This window comes from Myripristis murdjan, chromosome 16, assembly GCF_902150065.1.
Source record: "Myripristis murdjan chromosome 16, fMyrMur1.1, whole genome shotgun sequence".
Taxonomy (NCBI): domain Eukaryota; kingdom Metazoa; phylum Chordata; class Actinopteri; order Holocentriformes; family Holocentridae; genus Myripristis; species Myripristis murdjan.
In genome coordinates, this window is record NC_043995.1 from 1,889,648 (window position 1) to 1,909,939 (window position 20,292).

A 20,292-nucleotide genomic window follows, 5' to 3' on the forward strand; every position below is an offset into this window, starting at 1 on the left:
CAAGAAATGCAAACTACATCACTAATAGTTGTTTTGAATGTTCTGGTTTCGTATTTAGTTGTTTGCCTTACGTCCACTAGCGGGGAAAGGCTTACAGTGCAGAGTTTTTTCATAACTATTATAGTGGAGCCCCCTGGTGGTGACAATCCCTGTATACGCTAGCGCCATTTGTAAAAATATCATAATGCCTTGGCCTTCAAAAACAAAATTAAAATTTTTTAAGGAGACATGATGGTGACTGTATAGGCCAATGATGTGTAGCTATATTTTGAAATAAAACAATCTTAACATCAAAAAACTGGTAGACACATTACCAGTCAGAAGTATTGCAAACACAGACCTATGTTATCACTTATCACAAATTTAGACAAGCAATACAAATGCATTCAAATTTCTTAAGATGCCTCTTTAATCTTTCAGCAGAACACTTTCATGACAGGTAACAAGCTGGACCTCCTCTGAAACATGACTTTGATGGACAACACCTTCCTTATCCACCTTCTTTGATTTTTCTTTACCCATTAATGTTGTAAGTATAGCAAAAAAAAGATTAAAACCTACTAAAAAAAAAAAAAAAAAAAAAAAAAAAAAGATGAAAACACCTTTTGTTACTGGTTTGTGTTATTCTGCCAGCCCACCGTGCAGTTCTCCTCAAGCAGATTGTGCAGTGATCAGCTGTATCCTGATATTGAGCCATTTATTTCAAAAGATTTGTAGGCCTACTATTACTATAATTGTTAATATTTTGGTGTTTTTATCTTTAACAATAATGTTAATGATATAGGTCATAGTGATAAATATGACTGGACAATTTGTGTTTGAGCCAGTCTGAAAAACAAAAAGTAATAAAAGCCAAATTTATTCTGAGGGTGAAGAGCTAGGTCTGCTCTTCTAAAAGGCAGACATGTAGGCTAAAGTTAAGACCTTCAGTTTTTTTTTTATTTGTTTGTTTATTTAAAAGGGACAGTGTACATTCATTGACATTTCAATATTGAACTAAAATGTAAATGCATCGGAATTAGCTAGATTAGCTAGTTTTCATCCGCAGTCCCTTGGCAGGTCAAGGCAGAAGACAAGAGTAAAACAGTAGAAAGAAGAAAAGAAATAAAATCAATTCTTTTAAGTTGTTTAGTGTAACACTAAGGTTGTATATACTTTTGGATGTGTGTGTGGAGATGTTGAGCAGCGTGTTGTTGGGATAAAACAGGCGTCTGTGTGCGACCAAAGGCTTTGTCAGGCTGTGAGGTCATGCAGTGATGGAATGCTGACACATTAGCTCATTAGGTCATTTTTACAATATAAATGGCTATTATATTGAGTCATTGCTGCTTATTGTGTGTTTGTCTTTTTCTTTGTTTGTCTTTTTCTTTGTGTGTCTGTTGTCTTAGAGTGTGGATGTGTGTGCATCTCCTTGCATCTTCTCACTTACATGAATTCATGTATCCTTTCACATGTAAATACATGTATGTGGTGTTAATTTGTGTATGAATGTATGTGTCTTTAATACATAGACACATGCATGAATTTAGTATGTGTGTTTGTGTGTGTGTGTGTGTGTGTGTGTGTGTGTGTGTGTGTGTGTGTTTGTGTCAGAACTGATTAATAATGTGCATTTGGCACATGCAGGTTAATCATATAATTATACTACCATATATCCGTAACGGTGGTATAATGGATTGGATAATTTTCACGGCGCGCCTCAGCTCAGCAGCACTTAACCTGAAGCTGAACATGAATCCGCTGTGAAAGCAGTGAACGAGACACATCACTCATGACAAACTGCAGCTGGGTTTCTATCCAGTCATTTTTTTTTTTTTTTTTTTTGAATTGTGATCTATTAAACAAGAAAAGGAAATTGAAAGGAAATGACAAACTTTGATTAAAAAATTCAGCAATGTTGAGAAATGGTTTTTATTATTTGCTTGAAGCAGAAACTCAGAAATAATGTGAATAAAGAAATTACACCAGAAATAGTGACAGTGTCATAGGCTTGACATGTTGGGCCTGGAAAAAGGTTTCAGTGTTACTACACAACAGTTTTAACTGACTTTGAATGTTCAGGCACTGATGTTGTCAGTAAATTGTCTCCCACAATTTCTCCTGATTTCCTGGCTTGTTTTAAAAATTCTCCATCATGGTTTTATCATAATTAGCTGATAGATTATAATATCACCAAAGGGATTTCTCAGTTTTTGTCTTTAGATGAAAGATAAAATATGACCAACATTAGCTGACTTTAAAAAATAATAGCAACTTCTGGTAAACTGCCACTACTACTACTACTACTACTACTACTACTGCTGCTACTACTAATGATAGTAATGATAGTAATGATAATAATAATAATAACTTTATATAGCATTTTTCAAAACAACAGTTACAAAGTGCTTCACAAAATGTCAGACAACAGAATCTAGATATAACAAAAACAGAAAAAAGCCTGATAAAAATTCCCGAGGACGTTTTTATTCATGATGAGATTTACATTTTCTAAAACCTTTGAGAGAATGCGCAAGTGTAAATAGGTGTAAATGAATTCTTCAAATTCTTTAAGAATTTATGCGCTTCAGTCCGGCTTATCAAAATACACCTAATTCACATTGTATTTTTTTGCACCCTTTCAAAAGTATTGGGTAAAATTCACCATTATGGATGGCTGGATGGAAACATAGCGAATGGGACTTCTGAAAGCAGTCACATGTGATGCCATATTTCAGTTTTAATCCTCTTCTCTTTGTGCAAACACATAGCTATTCTTATTAACTAATTTCATCTGAAAGTGATCTAGCTTGATTTGATTTGCTATCCAGCGCAATTGCCTTTCATATTAATGCGATTATGTCCAAGAACAAAGCAGCCATTATACATAGAATTATAGCTGGTGGAAAAAAGGACCGTTGCATTGCCATCAGTAACATGCCCACTGAGAGATATGGGTATTAGGAAGGAGAGATAAGACAAATCCATAACACACAGGCACACACACACACACACACACACACACACACACACATATACACCACCACTCTAATCTTGGTTTCCATTTTTTCGAAAACTCCTGGCTGTTATAAAGCATCAAACCAAGCTTTTTGGGGTGAACTACTGCCGCGACTGCCGTTTCGAGTGTTAGAAGTGAGAGTCCAACAAAGCCATGGATCACTTTGTCATTAACAGCTCATTAATGTGTTTGTAATACCACTTGTGCTGTTTGCTCATGTTGTGAGACTGTAATCCAGGGTTGCACATGTCATGAATTCTCATGCTGGAAAAATCCAATTAGCGCTATATTTAACATAGCATCCACTTCAACACAGACATCACATATTGTATATAGGATACGTACTCTCTCTCTCTGTCCCACTGTCTCTATGTGTCAGGCTCAAGGGCAAAAGTACAGTAACCTGAAGCTCGAGTTGCTAAGCTCCTACAATAGGACTGCTCTGTAGAGTCAGCTTAAAGGACCAGACCAGTGATTCTTGCTTCCAAAGAGGAGATTTTGGGTACACCCGCTTTTACAGAGCAGCAGAGGTGGGAAGTAACGAAGTACAAATACTTCGTTACCGTACTTAAGTAGATTTTTCAGGTATCTGTACTTTACTTGAGTATTTAATTTTCTGCCGACTTTTTACTTTTTTTTTTTTACTCCCTACATTTGAACACAAATATCTGTACTTTTTACTCCTTACATTGTCAAAACAGGCTTGTTACTTCTCTCTCCCTCTCTCTCTTTTTTTGGTGGGGGCGGGCGGGCTCCTTACCACCAAGAAAAACATTACAACACCTGCACCGGCACCGTACGAGAACAAAAGGCAGAGAAACTCTCCAGCTACAGCAGCGCACTGACATAGATTGTGTAACAAAGTGAAGAGTCGCCACTCCGCTCTATTTTCACTGGCTAACAGCAGCACACTGGCTTAGCTTATCTATTCATAGAAGAGGTATCACTTCGGCTTATTTTTCATTCTATGTTATCACAGGCATACTACTGCTCATTCACTGGTAGTTGAATTGTTAGGTCTGTTTGATAAGTAATTTACATTTTTAAAACAAATAATAATTTAACATATTGTTAAATTATTGGAGTCAAGCTTACTGGTAAACATCTACTCCTTCAAGATCATTTATTATGTTCTACAACTCATAAACATACACTAACACTACATACTGAGTGTTTGAGCAGCATATCTCCTCTGTGCTACAAAAGATCCGTGGTAAAAATTATTAACATTAACGCTGATGCCCTCCCCCACAGTTTCCAAAAATCCTGGAGGAAACCCTGCACAGAGAGGGAAAGGGAGAGAGGGCGCGGGGCGTGAGAGCAGTTAAGAAAAAGAAAACCATAAAGAGAAATCTGGAGACATGGAGGAAGACAGTTGCCAGGGAAGATAGCGTTAGTCGACAAAAAACAGAGTCGGAGAAGCAAGAAAAAATCTCTTAAAAGTCATATATGTTAGGTATAGTGTTGAGAGTACCAAAGCTGTCATCAAGGTACTCATTCAAGACCTCTGGGCAGTTCAGTCTTGATTATTGTGTGAAAGTGGGCTTGCAGCAAAACTGTACCAGCACTTTGCAGGTTGTTAATAAAAGAGGAAAAGTTCCTGTTTTGTGTGCCCTGAACTTTTTTCGTCAAAAAGTTATCGAAAAGGTATATGTATCATTAATGGTAAAAAAATCCTTTTACTTTTTACTTTTGTACTTAAGTACATTTCAGAGCCTGTACTTTCTTACTTTTACTTGAGTAAAGAAGTTGAAGTGGTACTTCTACTTTTACCAGAGTCTTTTCTCACACAAGTATCTTTACTTCTACTTAAGTACAGAATGTCAGTACTTTTGCCACCTCTGCAGAGCAGGGATAGTGAAGGGGAATTCCACCTGCTGATACAGGAATTAAATTTGTATCATGATCGTTTCTGAACTTATTTTCGGATGTCCCATACCTACCAATAGTAAAATCCGGGAGACTGACTTGTTTCCTTCACTGTAAAATCAGGAGATTAGCGGGAGAAATTACTGACCGGGAGCATTGCGGGAGATTGGGTTAAAAATTGTGAGTCTCCCGCGTGAAGTATGATGTCTGTGGGACAATTTGAGACTCTCCTGGGTCTGCTGGCACCGCATCTAGAGAGACAGAGAACCAACTATGGGGATCCCATTGACCCAGAGCAGCGACTGGCTGTCTGTTTGAGGTAGGCTGTCAAACTCTTGGGCAACTACTGAGGAGAGACGCTGCCTCTCGTGCAGCCACTGACGTAATGTTGTTGTTGTGAATGGAGACTGCTGATTGGCTGCTGCAGTTTGTTCGTCTAGAAAAATCAAGCTTGTTGCGAAAAAATAAATCTCTCGCATTTCGGCTTTTCGTATTTCGCGTTCTATGTGCAAGTACTGATTGCATGTTATGAGTTTGAAAAAATATGAAGTATTTGCACGAAAATAACGCCATTGGTGTGTAAGAACCTTCAGAGTATGGGATATCCCCACTCTTAGCCCAGGACTATCTAAACCCCACTCCAGAGCAGGGTTAGGGTTAGTCAGTGCAAGAGTAATATTTATAGTGTGAATCGAGTGTGAATCCTTAACCCTGGGCTAACTGTTTGGCCTTGTTTGCCCTGGGTCAATAAGTCCCAGAGTGAATTGAGGCTAAGGAACCCAAGTATGAAAAAAGCTATGGGGAATCATCAATTTCATGGTTTATGAAGGCTGATGATGTTGTTCGCCCCAGAAGGAGAACATTTTAAGAGGGGTGTTTCAACCAAAAATTCATATTTAAAAATTAAAGAATTGATTTTATGTTGCGAAATCTTTAGTAGCACCACATTATTTGCAAAATGAGTTGTTGTTGATGTAAAATGTGGGTAAATTGTAGTAAATGGGCCAAACATTCAAAATCCCTGGTGTGATCATAAATGACACATTCACTTAGACTCACGCTCTGTTATTGGCTCAAGAGTTACTTAAAACACTTGCTTGAAGCCATTGGCTCTGTCATCTCCACACTTATGGCCCAATTTGCACTGTCAGAAACTCTTTTTGCTGTTAGAAAGTGACAAATGACAATTTACTGTATGAGGTGGTCACTTCTTTTTTGCTTCATTGCTTATACAGTGTAGGAGTTTCCATGTCTAAGCGGAAAATAGTGGGAGGGGATTATGGAAATGCACCACCAATTCCAATTCATCAAGGCTGATAGTTAGTGACTTGGTGATTGCACGTCCTAGTAAAGCAGGCGGTGAAGTTTGTTTTATCACGTCTGTGACTGTTGTTACTCAGAGGAGGCAGGTTACAGACACAAGAGAGGGCATTTCTCCTTTGTGTCATGGAATGAAATGGAAATGTAATCTACTCAGTGTATTTATGCAAGAGCAGCTCATATCATTTTTGTAGTATATGAATGTGTTACTTTCATCAACTAATGCCCAGCTTTTTCAGAATCAGAATCAGAAATACTTTAGTGATCGCTAAGGAAATTGTTTTTCACCCCTTCATTGGTGAAACCATGATAGCTCCTGGCAGAGGATACAGATCAAATCAGGTGTTTATGTTGCTCTGGCCACTTGTTCAGTAAAGAAACTAAGGCTGTGTTCATTCTCATAGGGAGTCTTTGTAAATGAGACAATAATTTGGCCACACCCATAAGCACATGGTGTTACAAATGACAGGCAACTCTCTGAATAGATCTGCTGCTCACTGTCCTCTAGGGCTCAATTAATACAGATCTGATAGATCTATTCCTAAAATTGTATCATTTTTATGCTAAAAATGATTTAGTGCTTCCCACGGAATTTATTCCTGTCTGTGAAGAAAAGCCTCTGGAGCAGCATTCAGACCATTACACCACACTTAAACTCTCCACTGAGAGCCAGACTACTAAAAGTTTCAGGTGGGTCACTAGCTTCTCAAGGCTGGAGCAGCATTCAGACCATTACACCACATTTAAACTCTTTTAGGCAGCATAAAACATGACACTGGCATGCTCTGCTATGGTGGACCAGCGGGTCTATTACACACTTTGAGTTCATACCGGGCTATGTCATTGAGGTGGACTTCCCCAGCATTCTGGAAAATAACTGCCAAGTTCACTTTCTGAAACCAAATTATCAACATCTAGAAAGATCTGGCAACTTGTGCACTTCCTGTATCACTCTGCAGGAGAGGAGCAGTAGCCACAACAGAGACAGAAGGAGATTGCATGAGTTTGCTTTCATTTGTTTTCTTCACTGAACTCTTGTATGCATGTTGGAGGACAAAAATATCAACTTTTTCTCAAGTACCAAAAGATAGCTGGCAAGTCATGTTGTGGCGAGCTTCTTCTTTTCTTCCGCTCCCCTCTATCAGACACATTTCATGTACCTTTCAGGGACCTGCCAGCCACTGCTGGAACTGAGGACCAGCACAGAGAGCTTAAACTGCACAAGAAAGGCCTCTTTTTTTTAAACACCATTTTGGGCTGTAAAATTGTGCTGCACATCATCAAACATCATCAAGAACCTTGTTTATAACAATTTGAGAGGATTAAGGCAGTTTCACCTGGATGAACCATCCCTTAATGACAAAACTTAATAATGAATGGCTAAAAAAAAAAAAAAAATATATATATATATATATATATATATATAGAGAGAGAGAGAGAGAGAGAGAGAGAGAGAAAGGGAGAGAGAGAGAGAGAGAGAGTACAAATGGTCTTTTCATTTACAGGTGATTGTACATTGTTTAAATAAAGAATAAAGTATTTACTTCAGGGTCTTACAGGTAGAAAGATCCTGAGCTACTAGAGAGCTAACGCATAGAGCTTACTGTACACTGAAATCATGTGTAGTGCTCAGTGGGAATGCTTATTTTGGTTTCTGGATGTCTTCAATTTCTTTTACAATGCATTACTGTTTCATTACTTTATTCCTAGTCGGTTCTCATCAATTAAACATTCTCCACTATCTCTGTGAGACTTCCCATTGAGCTCTGTGGGAGCTGTAATGAAACGTGTATCCGAATAATGGTGAGCACATTTGTGTGTGTGTGTGTGTGTGCGTGCGTGCGTGCGTGAGTGTGTGTGTGTGTGAGTGTGATGCCCTCTGTCCGCTTAATAGAAGGGTTTGACATTTACCATGGTAAACACATTCATCAGCAGAGACAGATGATTATCTGTTTAATTCTGGAGCCTTCCAAGACATCACAGGTTTTGTTGTCCCAGTCATCAGGGTGCAGCTGTAAGGAAACAGCAGTAGTTTGTCGAGAAAGAGGGCAAGACGCCTGCGCGGTTTCCTCCCTCTTGTTTGCTTCATTAACTTTCCCAGCTCTGGACAATCCACAAATCTCTGCATTTTAGATTCAAGGGAAAGTAGGTGACACTTCAAAATAGGGAGCAGATAAAAGCAACCATCACTGGACAAGAGCTTGAAGCCTGATGCTGATATTTGTGGTTTCTAGCTGCAGATAACTGATATTTTTTGTTAATGCTCAATATGCTTAAATGTGTTTACATTTTTAGGGACAAAAATATACATTTTTAAAATGATAAGGATTCTCCCACAAAGACAGCCACAAACTTAAAACTGACTTGTTCCCATAGAGTTTGACCCAGAGGTCTCAAGTTTTATGCAGATGTTGTTGATAATGATAATGCTAATGCTAATGTAAAAGGTATGTGGTGATTGTCATAGTTCTAACATTGAGCATGGTATAGTTATTGCTATATAACTTACTGAAGTCAAAACAACAACAATATAAAAATCCTTCATGTATGGGCTGATGGTGATCACAATTGGTGATATTTTTTTAATGGTGGGTTTTAGGGTATTACTGTATTGTATTGTAGGGGTTTATGCTGGCAGATATCAATATTTTTCAGCTAAAAATATTTATAACAATATTCAACTTTTTTTTTTTTTTTCTTGAGAGGGTGGAAATGCGTCTGAAGCAGCATTTCGACCATCAAGGGGAAACTAAAAGTCTCTACTGAAAGCCATGCTAATGAATTTGTTTCAGGTGGGTTCACAGCTAATTAAAACAGAGTGAGGCAGCTTTTCACTGCAGGTTTTACGGACTGTTGAGTAAAATCCTCCCACCGGACTTGAAGGATTTCTCTGGTCAGACATCTGATAGAAAAAAAAAAAAAATACAAAAAACATACTGACTAGCTGTGGCCAGGGAGGAACCTTCACCAACTAATTTTTCATAAACTGAAATTATCAGCCCCATATATCAATTTTACCCCAGTCCCTGTTTCATTAATCTGTTCTGCTTTCTCTTTTCCTCCTTTCTTTTTTCTCTTCATTCATATCCCTGTAATATTTATCCACTGTGTTTACTTCCACTCTTCAAATTTCTCCTCCTTTCTGTCACTTTCTGCACTCTGCAATTTTGGACACTGGAAGAGACACCATAGGCTTGATGCATCTATGGAATGACCTAAATAGACACTCAATATATTACATTGTAAGGTCACAAGAGCGCTGTAATTTATCCTCCTGCCAAACGATGTAGCCTATGAAATGATGCAGATATGTAATTGTGTGCAATTTGTACTTCATAGAAGAGGAAATCCAGTTGTCTCTCAAAGCTTCCGTGGCTTTTTGTCCTCCAATTTCGTGATGAATGTGAAAAGCAGGTCCCTCTTTGACTCCGCTAATCAGCCTGTAATCCTGGTGCTGTGGATATGAACAGGCATGCTCCACACAACTCTATCATTTTCTCATCAGGACTCTGTCTCTGTTTTCGTCTCAGCCTGAGAAAGTGTTTCTCCTGTTTCGCTGTGATTGGGCCATTGTTCTGAGTGACTTACAGAGCCAGCCTGTTGGACATGTTTACATGGATTCCAGCTTATAGTCTGCCGGCTAATGCAGCACCTTTGTTCTCTTAAGTGCTTGCTGTTTCAGCCACAGGCTAAAAGGAATGAATAATTCCACAGCTCCAGAATACTAAAATTGTGAGGTGGTGTATGCCTTCCTTGCAGTAAATACATTTTGCTGCTGTCATATGAATACCTTCTAACTTCAATTTTGGAATTTGTTTTATGTTTTAAAACTGCTACGCACAGTATATCAGTATTAACTGTTAGATGCATATGTGCACATGTTTTCATTTGCCAGTTGTCAGCTAGTTATCTACATTTTTAAATCACAAAAAGCACAAATAACCCGATTTCAAATGATAAATCATTCTAAAAAACACCAAATATGTTTCTTTAACCCCTTGATGTTTCAATGGCATGCTGGCCCGGCAGACATACTGTCTTTCAGAGGCTCAGTTTAAAACTAGATGACCTAGGAAATCCATTGATATGAAGCATGTCATGCTAGGCTGTTGGCAAGATGGCCAAATATTGCTCCAAAGTCTAAATTTTGGTGAGGAAGAAACTGGCATGGCTGTTTTCAGTGGTGTCTCTTGACCTCTGACCTCCAGATGTCTGAATGAAAATGGGTTCTCTGGGCAGCCACGGCTCTCCCCTTTGCAGACACGCCCACCTTCTGCTAATCCCATGCAGTTTGGGCCACAAACCCTGCAGTCCACATGTGTTCTTGTGGCCTGTTGTAAAATGGTGTATATGTGCTGACTGGGGCCTAAACAGTCTTGGAGCTGCATCAGTTGGCTTTGACTGGAAAGCTGAGACTCTTGTGGATTCAATGAGCCACATTTGATTCATGTGTGATGATGTTGGCCCCCATAGCAGCCCACTGAGGTGAGACCATTTTTTGAAACTTGGGGCTCTAGTTTCCCGGCGCAGCGCAGGGTGGTGCAGTGAGGCGAGCCCCCCGCAGAGCTAGTTTTGAGCAGCACAACCCGAGGCGCACTCAGTTTGGTAATTTGGCAGACCGAGGTGCGCTGAGATGGGAGTGGTGGAGCAGCAGGGGGAGGTGTCGACAGATTCAGCTTGGTGCAGTGACAGTTTCATGCCAAAAGGCTTCGCCGAGGTGCGCTCAAAGCTCGCCATCTGAAACCACATCTACTTTCAGTGCAAGGTGGAGCGCAGTGGTTGTAGTGGAAGTTTGGCTGGCAGGCAGGTGTCCAGAATGTCAGGCACATTAACAATGCAATAAATACCCACAAAACCAATATTCAATGCTTCTATCTCAATCAGCACATAAATGTATCTCCATATCGACTGTCCCGTCGCATCTGATGTCAGATCAAAGGAGATTGGCACCGTTTGGCAGCGTCATGGAAACCCAACCTGATCACCTGTCAGTCAAACAATGTGTCCAGTACAGTGATGTCTTTTTTCCAGTCATGGTGTCTGGCGCTGCTCATGTTAACTACCCAGTTCTTCTTCCATATATATAAATATTCCACACAAATCGAAAATGCATAATGCATCATTCCTTGCCAGACACTGGGCGTTTAGAACAGCGAAAGTAAACGCTTTCATGAAGCGGATTTTGTTTTAATCTCTAGTGTGTTGTTGCATCAGTAAGTGATGCAACAACACACTAGAGTGAGTCGAAAGTTGCAAAACAAACATGTATTTATATGAAGATGGCAAGGATTATCCTTTGAGGTAAAAACATTCATGAAAAATGGGGGCTTCACAGTTAAAGAGGATATTTGATTGATTAGTAACCAGAGTATTTAGTCTGGTGGAATGTGGTTATATTTCTTAGTTTTTGTCAGAACTCTGGCAGCAGCATTTTGAAAAATTATGCATTTTGAATAATAATGCCACAAAACAGGAAGAGAGCACTGTTCTTCCACCAAAAACAGAGCTAAAGCTGTTCTTGCAATGGCAGATGGTGGAATGAGTGAAACTCCAGTGGAAAAAGTACACATGTATTTATCCTCAGTAAAGCCAATGATGCTAGAGAGGAGTAGAGGGAACAGCAGTCGACTGAGACCATGGGAATTGTCTTAATTTTAGGAGCAGCAATAACTGTACTGCCCTCACGACCCTGATTTGAAAAAATACTGTGGTTTGTATTAATTATGTAATTGTCAAAGTGTCATTCCTGTCATTCCAGATAAATTCAAAGTGGTGAGATTGAAAACCACTGATGTGATAAAGGCTTCCGGTCATCTCGACACTGATCTTATTTTTTTTGCGGCAATTATATAATGGCGGCACTTTTGACAGTGATGCATTTATGTGTTTATTGATTGACAAGAAACATCAAGTTAGATCTTGAGGATTCTTCAAATGTCAGATTTCATTCAGTAGACTGTCACTGTGCAGCTCCAGCTCAAATCTCCACTTTTCACAGCTGCTGTTCACCTCAGCGGCACACTAGATAAAAGCTTCTTAATAGTTGCTCTCTATCTGTTGCCTTCTCAAACACAGAGATCGATCGAGGTGGGGTGGAGGTGTCTGGGGGAAGGGTGTGGGCAGCATTTGGTGTTAGTAATGAAGGGAGGCCTGTCATGAGCAGGAAACTCCACAGAGCACTGCATGCTGGGCAATCAGGTTCGCTTGGCAGGTCTGGAGGCAGAGAAGGCAATGGTGGTTAGTGGTGAGCTGGCAATGGATGAGGTAAAGTTGTCAATAGAGAACAGCTCTTTATCTGTCTGTTAAAGCTCCATCCATTTCATTACTGTCAGGCTCATCTGGTAAAAGATGTCTAGGTTGTGCTCTCTGGACACTTAAAGCATGAGGCAAAGTTATAGAGCTGCCAGGCTGAGGCAGAACGAGGCAGGGTGAGCTGGGATGGTGAAGGGGCTTGGGGTGGCTGTACAGCCAGGTGAGCAAAGACAGAGCCAGTAAGGCAAGCTTTTAAAAGACAGCAATGTGCAGAAGGCAGCCAAGCCAATGTCAACCCAAAATATCATATTGTGGTATGGGAGAAAAATCATATTGAAAGAGCTTTAGAAAAAATTCAGCTTACATAAGGAAGATATTTAGTTTTACAAAAAGGCAATGGAAGCAGCTATGGATTATCTTAACTTTGCTTTTGGCAATATGTACACAGGGGTACAGTACTGCAAAAATCTCCACCTTAATGAGTAATTTAGCCTCATCTTAAGTGTTGAAATCTTGGTTTTCTCCAAATAAGGTAAAAAAAAAAAATCTGCCAGTGGAATGAGATAATACCATTTTCCAACATTAATCAACTTGCTTACAAAATTGTCTTGAATCAAGTGTCACATTTTTTTAACCTAGGGGGCAGATCTACCTTATTCTTCCTTGTTTCAACATATTTATGCTATATGCTATACAAAAAAAAAAAAAAAAAAAAAATCCGTGAAACAAGTGAAACTGCATTGGAAACAAGTGGAAACAATTTGAAACAATTATCTCTTCCGAATTGCAGATTTTTTTTTTTTTTTTTTTTTTTATCTTGCTTGTAGAAAAATAGGGAGTATGGTGAAGAAGGTTTAGATTTGTTATGGTTAGTTTAGGCTGCCGTATTTTCAATGTCTAAATGGTTGTTGTGGAACAGCTGGTAAACAAGCATGACAATATGTCTTCACTAGATGTAAAACTACAATAAACCAGCCAATGACAGGGGGGGCATATTTAATTGGAGCAAAACTGGACAACCTCATTAAACAGGCTTCATCATGGCCACAGTCAATCAGTCAGTCAATTCATCTTTATTCTTTATTCTTTATTCTCTGCTCCATCAGATGGTCAGATCTGATACACACACATTACAGTCAGTTGAATTAGCTCATCTTTGCATCAGGACCAATCTTTATAAAAAATTTTGTGTAAATCTGTTCAAAACGTTTTGAAATATCTTGCTTACAGACAAACATAGAGACAGACACGGCAATTACAAACGCCCCGCCACCCCCTTGGCAAAGGTAATAAACAGTGGTCAGTGGGACCTCTCCAGAGAGTCAGCTCTCCAAAGTTTTTTTTTTTTTTACTGTGCATTGGTGAAAATCACCAGATGCTGGTTAAGAACATACACATTTCTATGTGTTTAGATGAATGAAAACTGGAATCATTTAGGAAAAATGCTTTTTTCCCTTTGGTTATGCAACCAGTCAACAGCACATCGCTTCAGTGTTAGTGGAAATCTTCTGAAATTGCCCTAATTTTACAACCATCAATTTCATGTCAGCTTGTAATTATGTCTTCTTCATAAATACTGTGTAACAATGGCAGTAATAGTCCAGTTGGAATCAAATGTAGTGATCATTTTACAGCATTTATAAAATTTAACCCCACTGACCGGCATATATTTTACCCTGTTTATCAGTTAATTAAGTTTGTTTGGAAAGGAACCTCAGCACTGCCACCGGACTGCCAAAAAATTGTATGGCACTCTTTACTTCTGTCTCAAAGAAGTCAGTGGCTGTGGTTTGGCTTTCTCTCTTTTTAAGCTTTGGTGAAGCTGACACCCCTGGGGTAAAATGGAGGTTATCACTGGACACAATGATGATTAGTCAGACCCAAATGCAAGTCAGTTGATTGCCAGAGTATGCTTCCTTTTCTAGAGTAGGGCTTGTTGGACTGTTGACTCCACTGCCTCTCTTTGTTGCTTTCCTGGGATTTTATTGCATTCCCCCCGAGGAGGCTGCAGGCTGGTTCCATTCAGAATAGACGATAAAGGATAGATTCAGGAGGGCAGCTCTGCACCCACCTACTTCCCAGGGCAGACAATTACAGTCACAAGGAAACCACAATTTTGCTTCCAGAGTTCAACATATTTCTGGCTGAAACAGGATGTTGGAGTGAGAGATAACACAAGAAGGGACCGTTCAGAAGTGTGAACAGTCCCTTCCTTCAATGACTCAGTGCTTTTGCATAATCTTGAGCTGTCAGAAATTCCAGATTCTTCAAAAAGAATCAATTCAAGTCAGACTCAACCTTGGTGTCTTAGCAAAAGAAAAAACATGTTCAACAAAGTGCTCTGTCGCTTTAAAACTTATGAAGGTACAGGTTTTATATGATGGGAAGACATCATATTGTTTAAAATTGTTTAAAAATCTATGATGGTATTATTGGTAAGAACTATTAGGTAGGCCTGCTGGTATGCCTACTGGTATACAAGAAAGTTAAAAAATACAAGAAAGATAAAATACAAGAAAGTTTTGTCATTTTTTAATTCACTGATAAAAAAATGCTTTAAGGTGAAGAAGTAGGTATCAAGGTAAAGAAGTCAATTTTCCATTTCTTTGTGACTTTAAGTATAAATCGTGCCAGAGGGTATTAGAATCTATTTATTGTTCCATTTTGTGATGTGAGGCCATTGCATTGTTTGAACAGGCCTACTTAAAAATCTAAACTTCTTATCAAAAACAGAAGACTGCTCTTGTTGATGAGGCCAGATGCGCAGTATGATTAAATTGAATTTGCTTAATTAAGTTTGTTTGGATAGAAAACTCCATTCTGTTGAGAAAATGCACTTTTCCCTAAAGGAGTCGCATGGGTAGATGCTGGGTTAAGTTTTTGTTACCTTGTAGAAAAAAATATTAGGGTTCTACCAATGATCAACATTAATATTTACCTCAAATCTGAAATACATGAGATTTGCTCTTGCTGTCCTGTGTATTTGTAATTTACTCACATGTCTGTTGTTTTGCATTATTTCTGCCCAAATAGATCATCATGTGGTGTACAATTCAATGTCGCATTACCTGCTGCTGCTCATAACATTCTGTTGTATTCCAGTTAAAACCCCCATTGTGCTGCTATAAGTTAGCAACACAAATCAAGTTCTATCAACGTTTTGGTACCAACATCTGGCTTTTGTTCTTAATGTAATAATCCTGACAACAGGCAGCAAGTTCCCTAAAGAGCACTGATTCACTCAGAGCACTCAGCAGAAACAATACAATTTGCACTACAAGCTAGAACTGTTTATGTGAAAGATAGTGTTTACCATCCAAAAAAAAAAACAAAACTATTTTCCAGGTCACAACTTCATTTAAATGACACTTATCCTTGATTAGAACAATAATACTATGCAAGGGGCAGCAGCCTATAGATAATGTAAAACAGAAGTGCAACAAAAGGAAATGAACCAAAAAGTGAAAAGCACTGTCAAAACAGCATTAATGTCAAAACAGCAGGTAATTGTTTTGGCTTTAATAAGTACAAGTAAAGAGCACTATCGATCACAGCGTTGCCAACTGCGGCTAAACCCTGATAAAGTGGAGTAACGAATGACTGCAGGTGTTCGCTTTTTGGTAATTAATAGTCTTATAATTGGACAAATTAATGAGCTGGCGGATGAAATATGAGAGCAGACATCTGAGGAAAGCAGTTGTCTCTCAGGAAGAGACCGGTCTGAACTTGTGTAATGAACAAAAACTTAACTAAATCATTTGCTCGCTGTCTCCATCTGCTTCAACTCCTCTTGTTTTGTTCTCTGGGACTGAGCAAGCCCCAGTCATCACAGTCACTCTCAGTTTGCTGCACAAACAATAACAGCTGATAGAGATTTCTCATCATGGAGATAAATAGAACCAGTGTAATCCCATTCAGTTGTTTCATAAGAGTCTAATTCATAGCCTGTCTTGTTCATTTCACAGGTTCGTCTGAATCTCTGGGTCAGCTGATGCAGCCATGGGTGGATCACTGGATCTCTGAGAGTGACTTTTACTCCCCCTCCTCTTCCTCCTCTTCCCCCTCCTCCTACACCTCCTCTTCCCTTGTGCTACAGAGTAGGAAGTGGAGCCCTGTTATTCATGCCTGGCCTGCAGTCGAGTCACACGAAGCCACCTACCAACCTGTGGTACCTGCACCCCCATCCTGTGTGTCCTCTGAAAACCATGACAAGAATTGTTTCTTTGATACCTGGCCGGGCGAGTCGGCCGCTCCCAGTGCTGCTGCTGTATATTTCCTCTCTGCTGCTGATGGAGGGCTGGTGCTCCGCAGCCCCCTCAGGGCCAGAGTCAGACTCCTGCTCCACGCTGGTCCAGAGCCGCTTCTTCGGCTTCTTCTTGTCCTCCTCAGTGTTTCCCACGGTGCCTTGCTCCTGGACCCTGCAGAACCCTGACCCGCGGCGCTACACTATCTTCATCAAAGTAACCAAGCCCACTGAGGACTGCGTCCCGTCGCAGTTCCGAACCTTCCAGTTTGACTCCTTCCTCGAGACCACGCGCACCTACCTGGGAATGGAGAGTTTCGATGAGGTGGTGAGGCTGTGCGACACCTCCACCCCTGTAGCCTTCCTGGAGGCCGGGAAACAGTTTCTCCAAATGAGGAAAGGCCCTCCACGGCTGGGCATGGCCATGACAGATGGTGATGGGGACTTCAAAACAGAGTACCTAGTAGTGGGCAAGCGCAACCCCAGCATGGCTGCCTGTCAGATGCTGTGCCAGTGGCTGGAGGACTGCCTGGCATCCAGCACCTCTAATAGGCCCTGTGGCATCATGCAGACGCCCTGTTTGTGCTGGGAACCGCCGCCACAGCTCAGCGAGGGTGATAGGTGTTACCACAATGGAGTGTACTTGGAAAACTGTTTACCCAACGTCAAAGAGAGTGGAAAAGATGGCGAGATGAGTGGTGAGTGGAAGAGGTTTTACAGTAGAGCAACTACAAAAAGAACGGTTTTGCGGATTGGATTTACAACAGTTTTCCTTTATGTATCGACTGCACAGCGTTTTCAAAAGATTATCTTTGTTCCTTTGTAAACCAACAGGACAAGAAAATCTTAGTGCTAAGGAGATTTTGGGAAACCATGTCCAGAATCCGTGGATTTATTTTGGGTTTTGTCAGTTAAACTTTAGAAAGACAGACACTTTTTAGCATGCTCTCAGATAAGTGACAGAAAAATGGTATCTTCAGTAGGATTCAAGCCAGGGAAAATGTCTATGATTTGTGAAAAGTGAGAATTGTCTGACTTTGGTATAAGAGCCAGAGGAGTGCTTTGGCTAAGTAACAGTAAAGAGCTTTGGAGGAGAAGAAGAGCAATGAGACAAACGGGAGGTTTAGGATTTCATCCAATGGAAGTGAGCTCTCTGACCTTGTTAGGTCGGCGCCATATTCTGTCCCTCTGTGGTCAAAGGAAGGACACCGAATCAGCCTTTGGGAAGACTGTGTAAAGAGAGGAGAATCAAGTGCTGATATGAGATAGCTTTAGGGATGCTCAGAGCAGGGGGGGTGATGGTGATGTGAGAAGCAAAAAAAAAAGAGAGAGAGAGAGAGAGAGAGAGAGAGAGAGAGAGAGAGAGGTAGAAATGGGACAGGATAAGGGGCTGTCGCTGGAAGTCTAATTCTCTGCTGCCTGATCTGAGTTCCCCTCCCTTCCCTAAGCAGACAGGATGTGGCCTGACATCTCTGTCCTGGCTTCAGCAGGGCTATGGCCAGAGGGATAGAACATTTCTCGGCTCCCCTTTCTCCTTCTAACCTTTCCACCATCTATCTCTCCTTCTTCCCCTCTGCTTCTCTCAGTCGTTTCCCTTAATCAGCCTGTGGTCTTATTCTATCCGTGTGCCTTATCCTTCCTCCTCCTCCGCCTCCTCGTCCTCTTCTGAGCCACCGTCACCACCTCCCCATCTCCCTCCCCAGGCTGATAGTGGGCTGATACTGAGCCAGACATGGGGAGCCAACCAAGCAGAGAAGATGTTGCGGTGGGTATCTCCTGCCTTATCCTCCCCCAGCCTCCTGAGCAGCTAATGTCCCCCTGCCGCCCAGCCTCCTCTCCGCTAGTTATCACACTTATGTAATCCCACTTATGGTGCACAACAGTGGGGTGTGGGCTGTTTGCGCCTCAAGGTGTGAAAAATAAAAAAATAAATACACCATATAATGTCGGCTTGGGAAGAGATAGGAAGAAAAGGATGCATTATTGCTCTTCTTCTCCATATCTGAGCTTCTGAGAAAAGACAGCCCACATGTGCAAAGCCTCTCATAGATGATAATCCCAGTTTCTCAATGACTGAGTAGCTACAGAGCCCTGTGATGAGCACAAATGCATGAGGCAAGCAGTTGGTGAATATTTGGTTGGATGGGTGACTGCATGGATTGAATTGGTGGATGAAGATAAAGAGAGGCTGGGGAGACATAATGGATTCTGTGTGGAAAAAGGCTGGGAGCCAGGCTGTTGTGGTCTGCTGTGCAGTGGAGAGGAATGGAGGGATGATAGTTGTGAGTGATGAATGAAGGAAAGCCAGGAGATACTGAGGGAGGGTAGTGAGAGAGGAGAATAAAGGATACCGGAGAGGCTGGCAGGGATTGAGAGAAGAGGTAATCTGAGGTGGATAGGATTTGATGACGACAGATTCACAGTAAAATAAAGGTGTGAAAATGGTTCTCCAGATTGATGCCATAGGATAGCCTTTTCTGGTTCCAAAAGAACCTTTCAGACCATGGTTCCATGATCTTAAACCATTTCTTTAATAGCTTCAAACCTGCATCAAAGAGCCTTAAAAAGACAGCTCTTTGAGGAGCAATCAGTTATTACTCCAAAGAAGAGGGGCAGAAAAGGTACCTTCAACCTGCAGTACACAACTCAGCATTTAATTCTAATTTTTAAAGGAAAAATAAAGGTGTCAATTGGAACTGAAAATAGTTCTCCATAGTGATGCCATAGGAGAACCTTTTCTGGTTCCACGAAGAACCTTTCACACCACAATTTTTTAAAGAACCATCTCTTTAAATGGCTCTTCAAAGAATCCCTAAAGGTTCTTCAGAGACCTTTCATTTCTTTGATGAAGCAGAAATGGTTCTTAAAAGAACATAAACCAAAAAAAAAAAAAAAAAAAGTCAAAGTCAAAGAACCTTTTTCAAAATAATTTTCCATAGTGGTACTATATTCAAACCATTTCTGATTCCATATGACCCATTTGTGGAGCGGAAGCTTAAGCACTCACCCTCCACCCACCCACTGCCTCTACCACCAACCCCCCCCACACGCACACGCACACGCACACGGACACAGACACACACACACACACACACACACACACACTTTTAGTTTGTTTATATGTTTTATTATAAAAATAAAATACATGGGGTGGGCAGCTTCAGTCCCAAGTACTTTATGTTGGTAGTTAAAAACCCATGAAGTCATATCTAATTAGCCTACAGCTAATCAGCAGAGCTCCAGGTTTATATTTGAAACCGCTGATTGATCTTTGAATGTTAACCCTACTGCTGTTGTTGCTTCCTGTACTGCTAACTGTTAGGATTTTTTTTTTTTTTTTTTTTACATTTTTGCTGAACATTGAGAAAAGTATTGGTACTGGTCATTAAAAACTCGTCATTAAAATATTGGCCGTTCACTAGCGTGTAGACATGTGGGTGTAGGTTGACATTTATGTGTCGACATGCACTTAGGGTCATTTGTGTGAGGACGAGGCAGCATAACAGTAAAGGATTCATTGTTCAGCCCCCAGCGGACAGCAGGGAAGGCAGTGACTGATTAAAGGATGGATCAGAGTGATGTGAGAGACGGTGAGATAAGCGGGCACAAA

The 20,292-nt window shown here is 40.5% G+C and overlaps 1 protein-coding gene and 1 long non-coding RNA gene across 2 annotated transcripts in view; one reads left to right on the forward strand and one right to left on the reverse strand.

The window, feature by feature from the left end:
* adgrb1a (adhesion G protein-coupled receptor B1a) overlaps positions 1 to 20,292 on the forward strand; it is a 140,212-nt gene that overhangs the window by 32,155 nt on the left and 87,765 nt on the right. Inside the window, exon 2 of the mRNA XM_030071915.1 lies at positions 16,405 to 17,380. Coding sequence (XP_029927775.1) covers positions 16,561 to 17,380 — 820 coding nt within the window. The 5' untranslated portion in view covers positions 16,405 to 16,560. The remainder of the gene's footprint in view (positions 1 to 16,404; positions 17,381 to 20,292) is intronic.
* Positions 7,088 to 14,035, reverse strand: LOC115373489 (uncharacterized). Its single transcript, XR_003929544.1, has 3 exons — positions 13,792 to 14,035; positions 7,255 to 7,259; positions 7,088 to 7,101 (listed from the first exon to the last, which is right to left on the reverse strand). It is a non-coding gene; the product is annotated as an uncharacterized LOC115373489 (long non-coding RNA).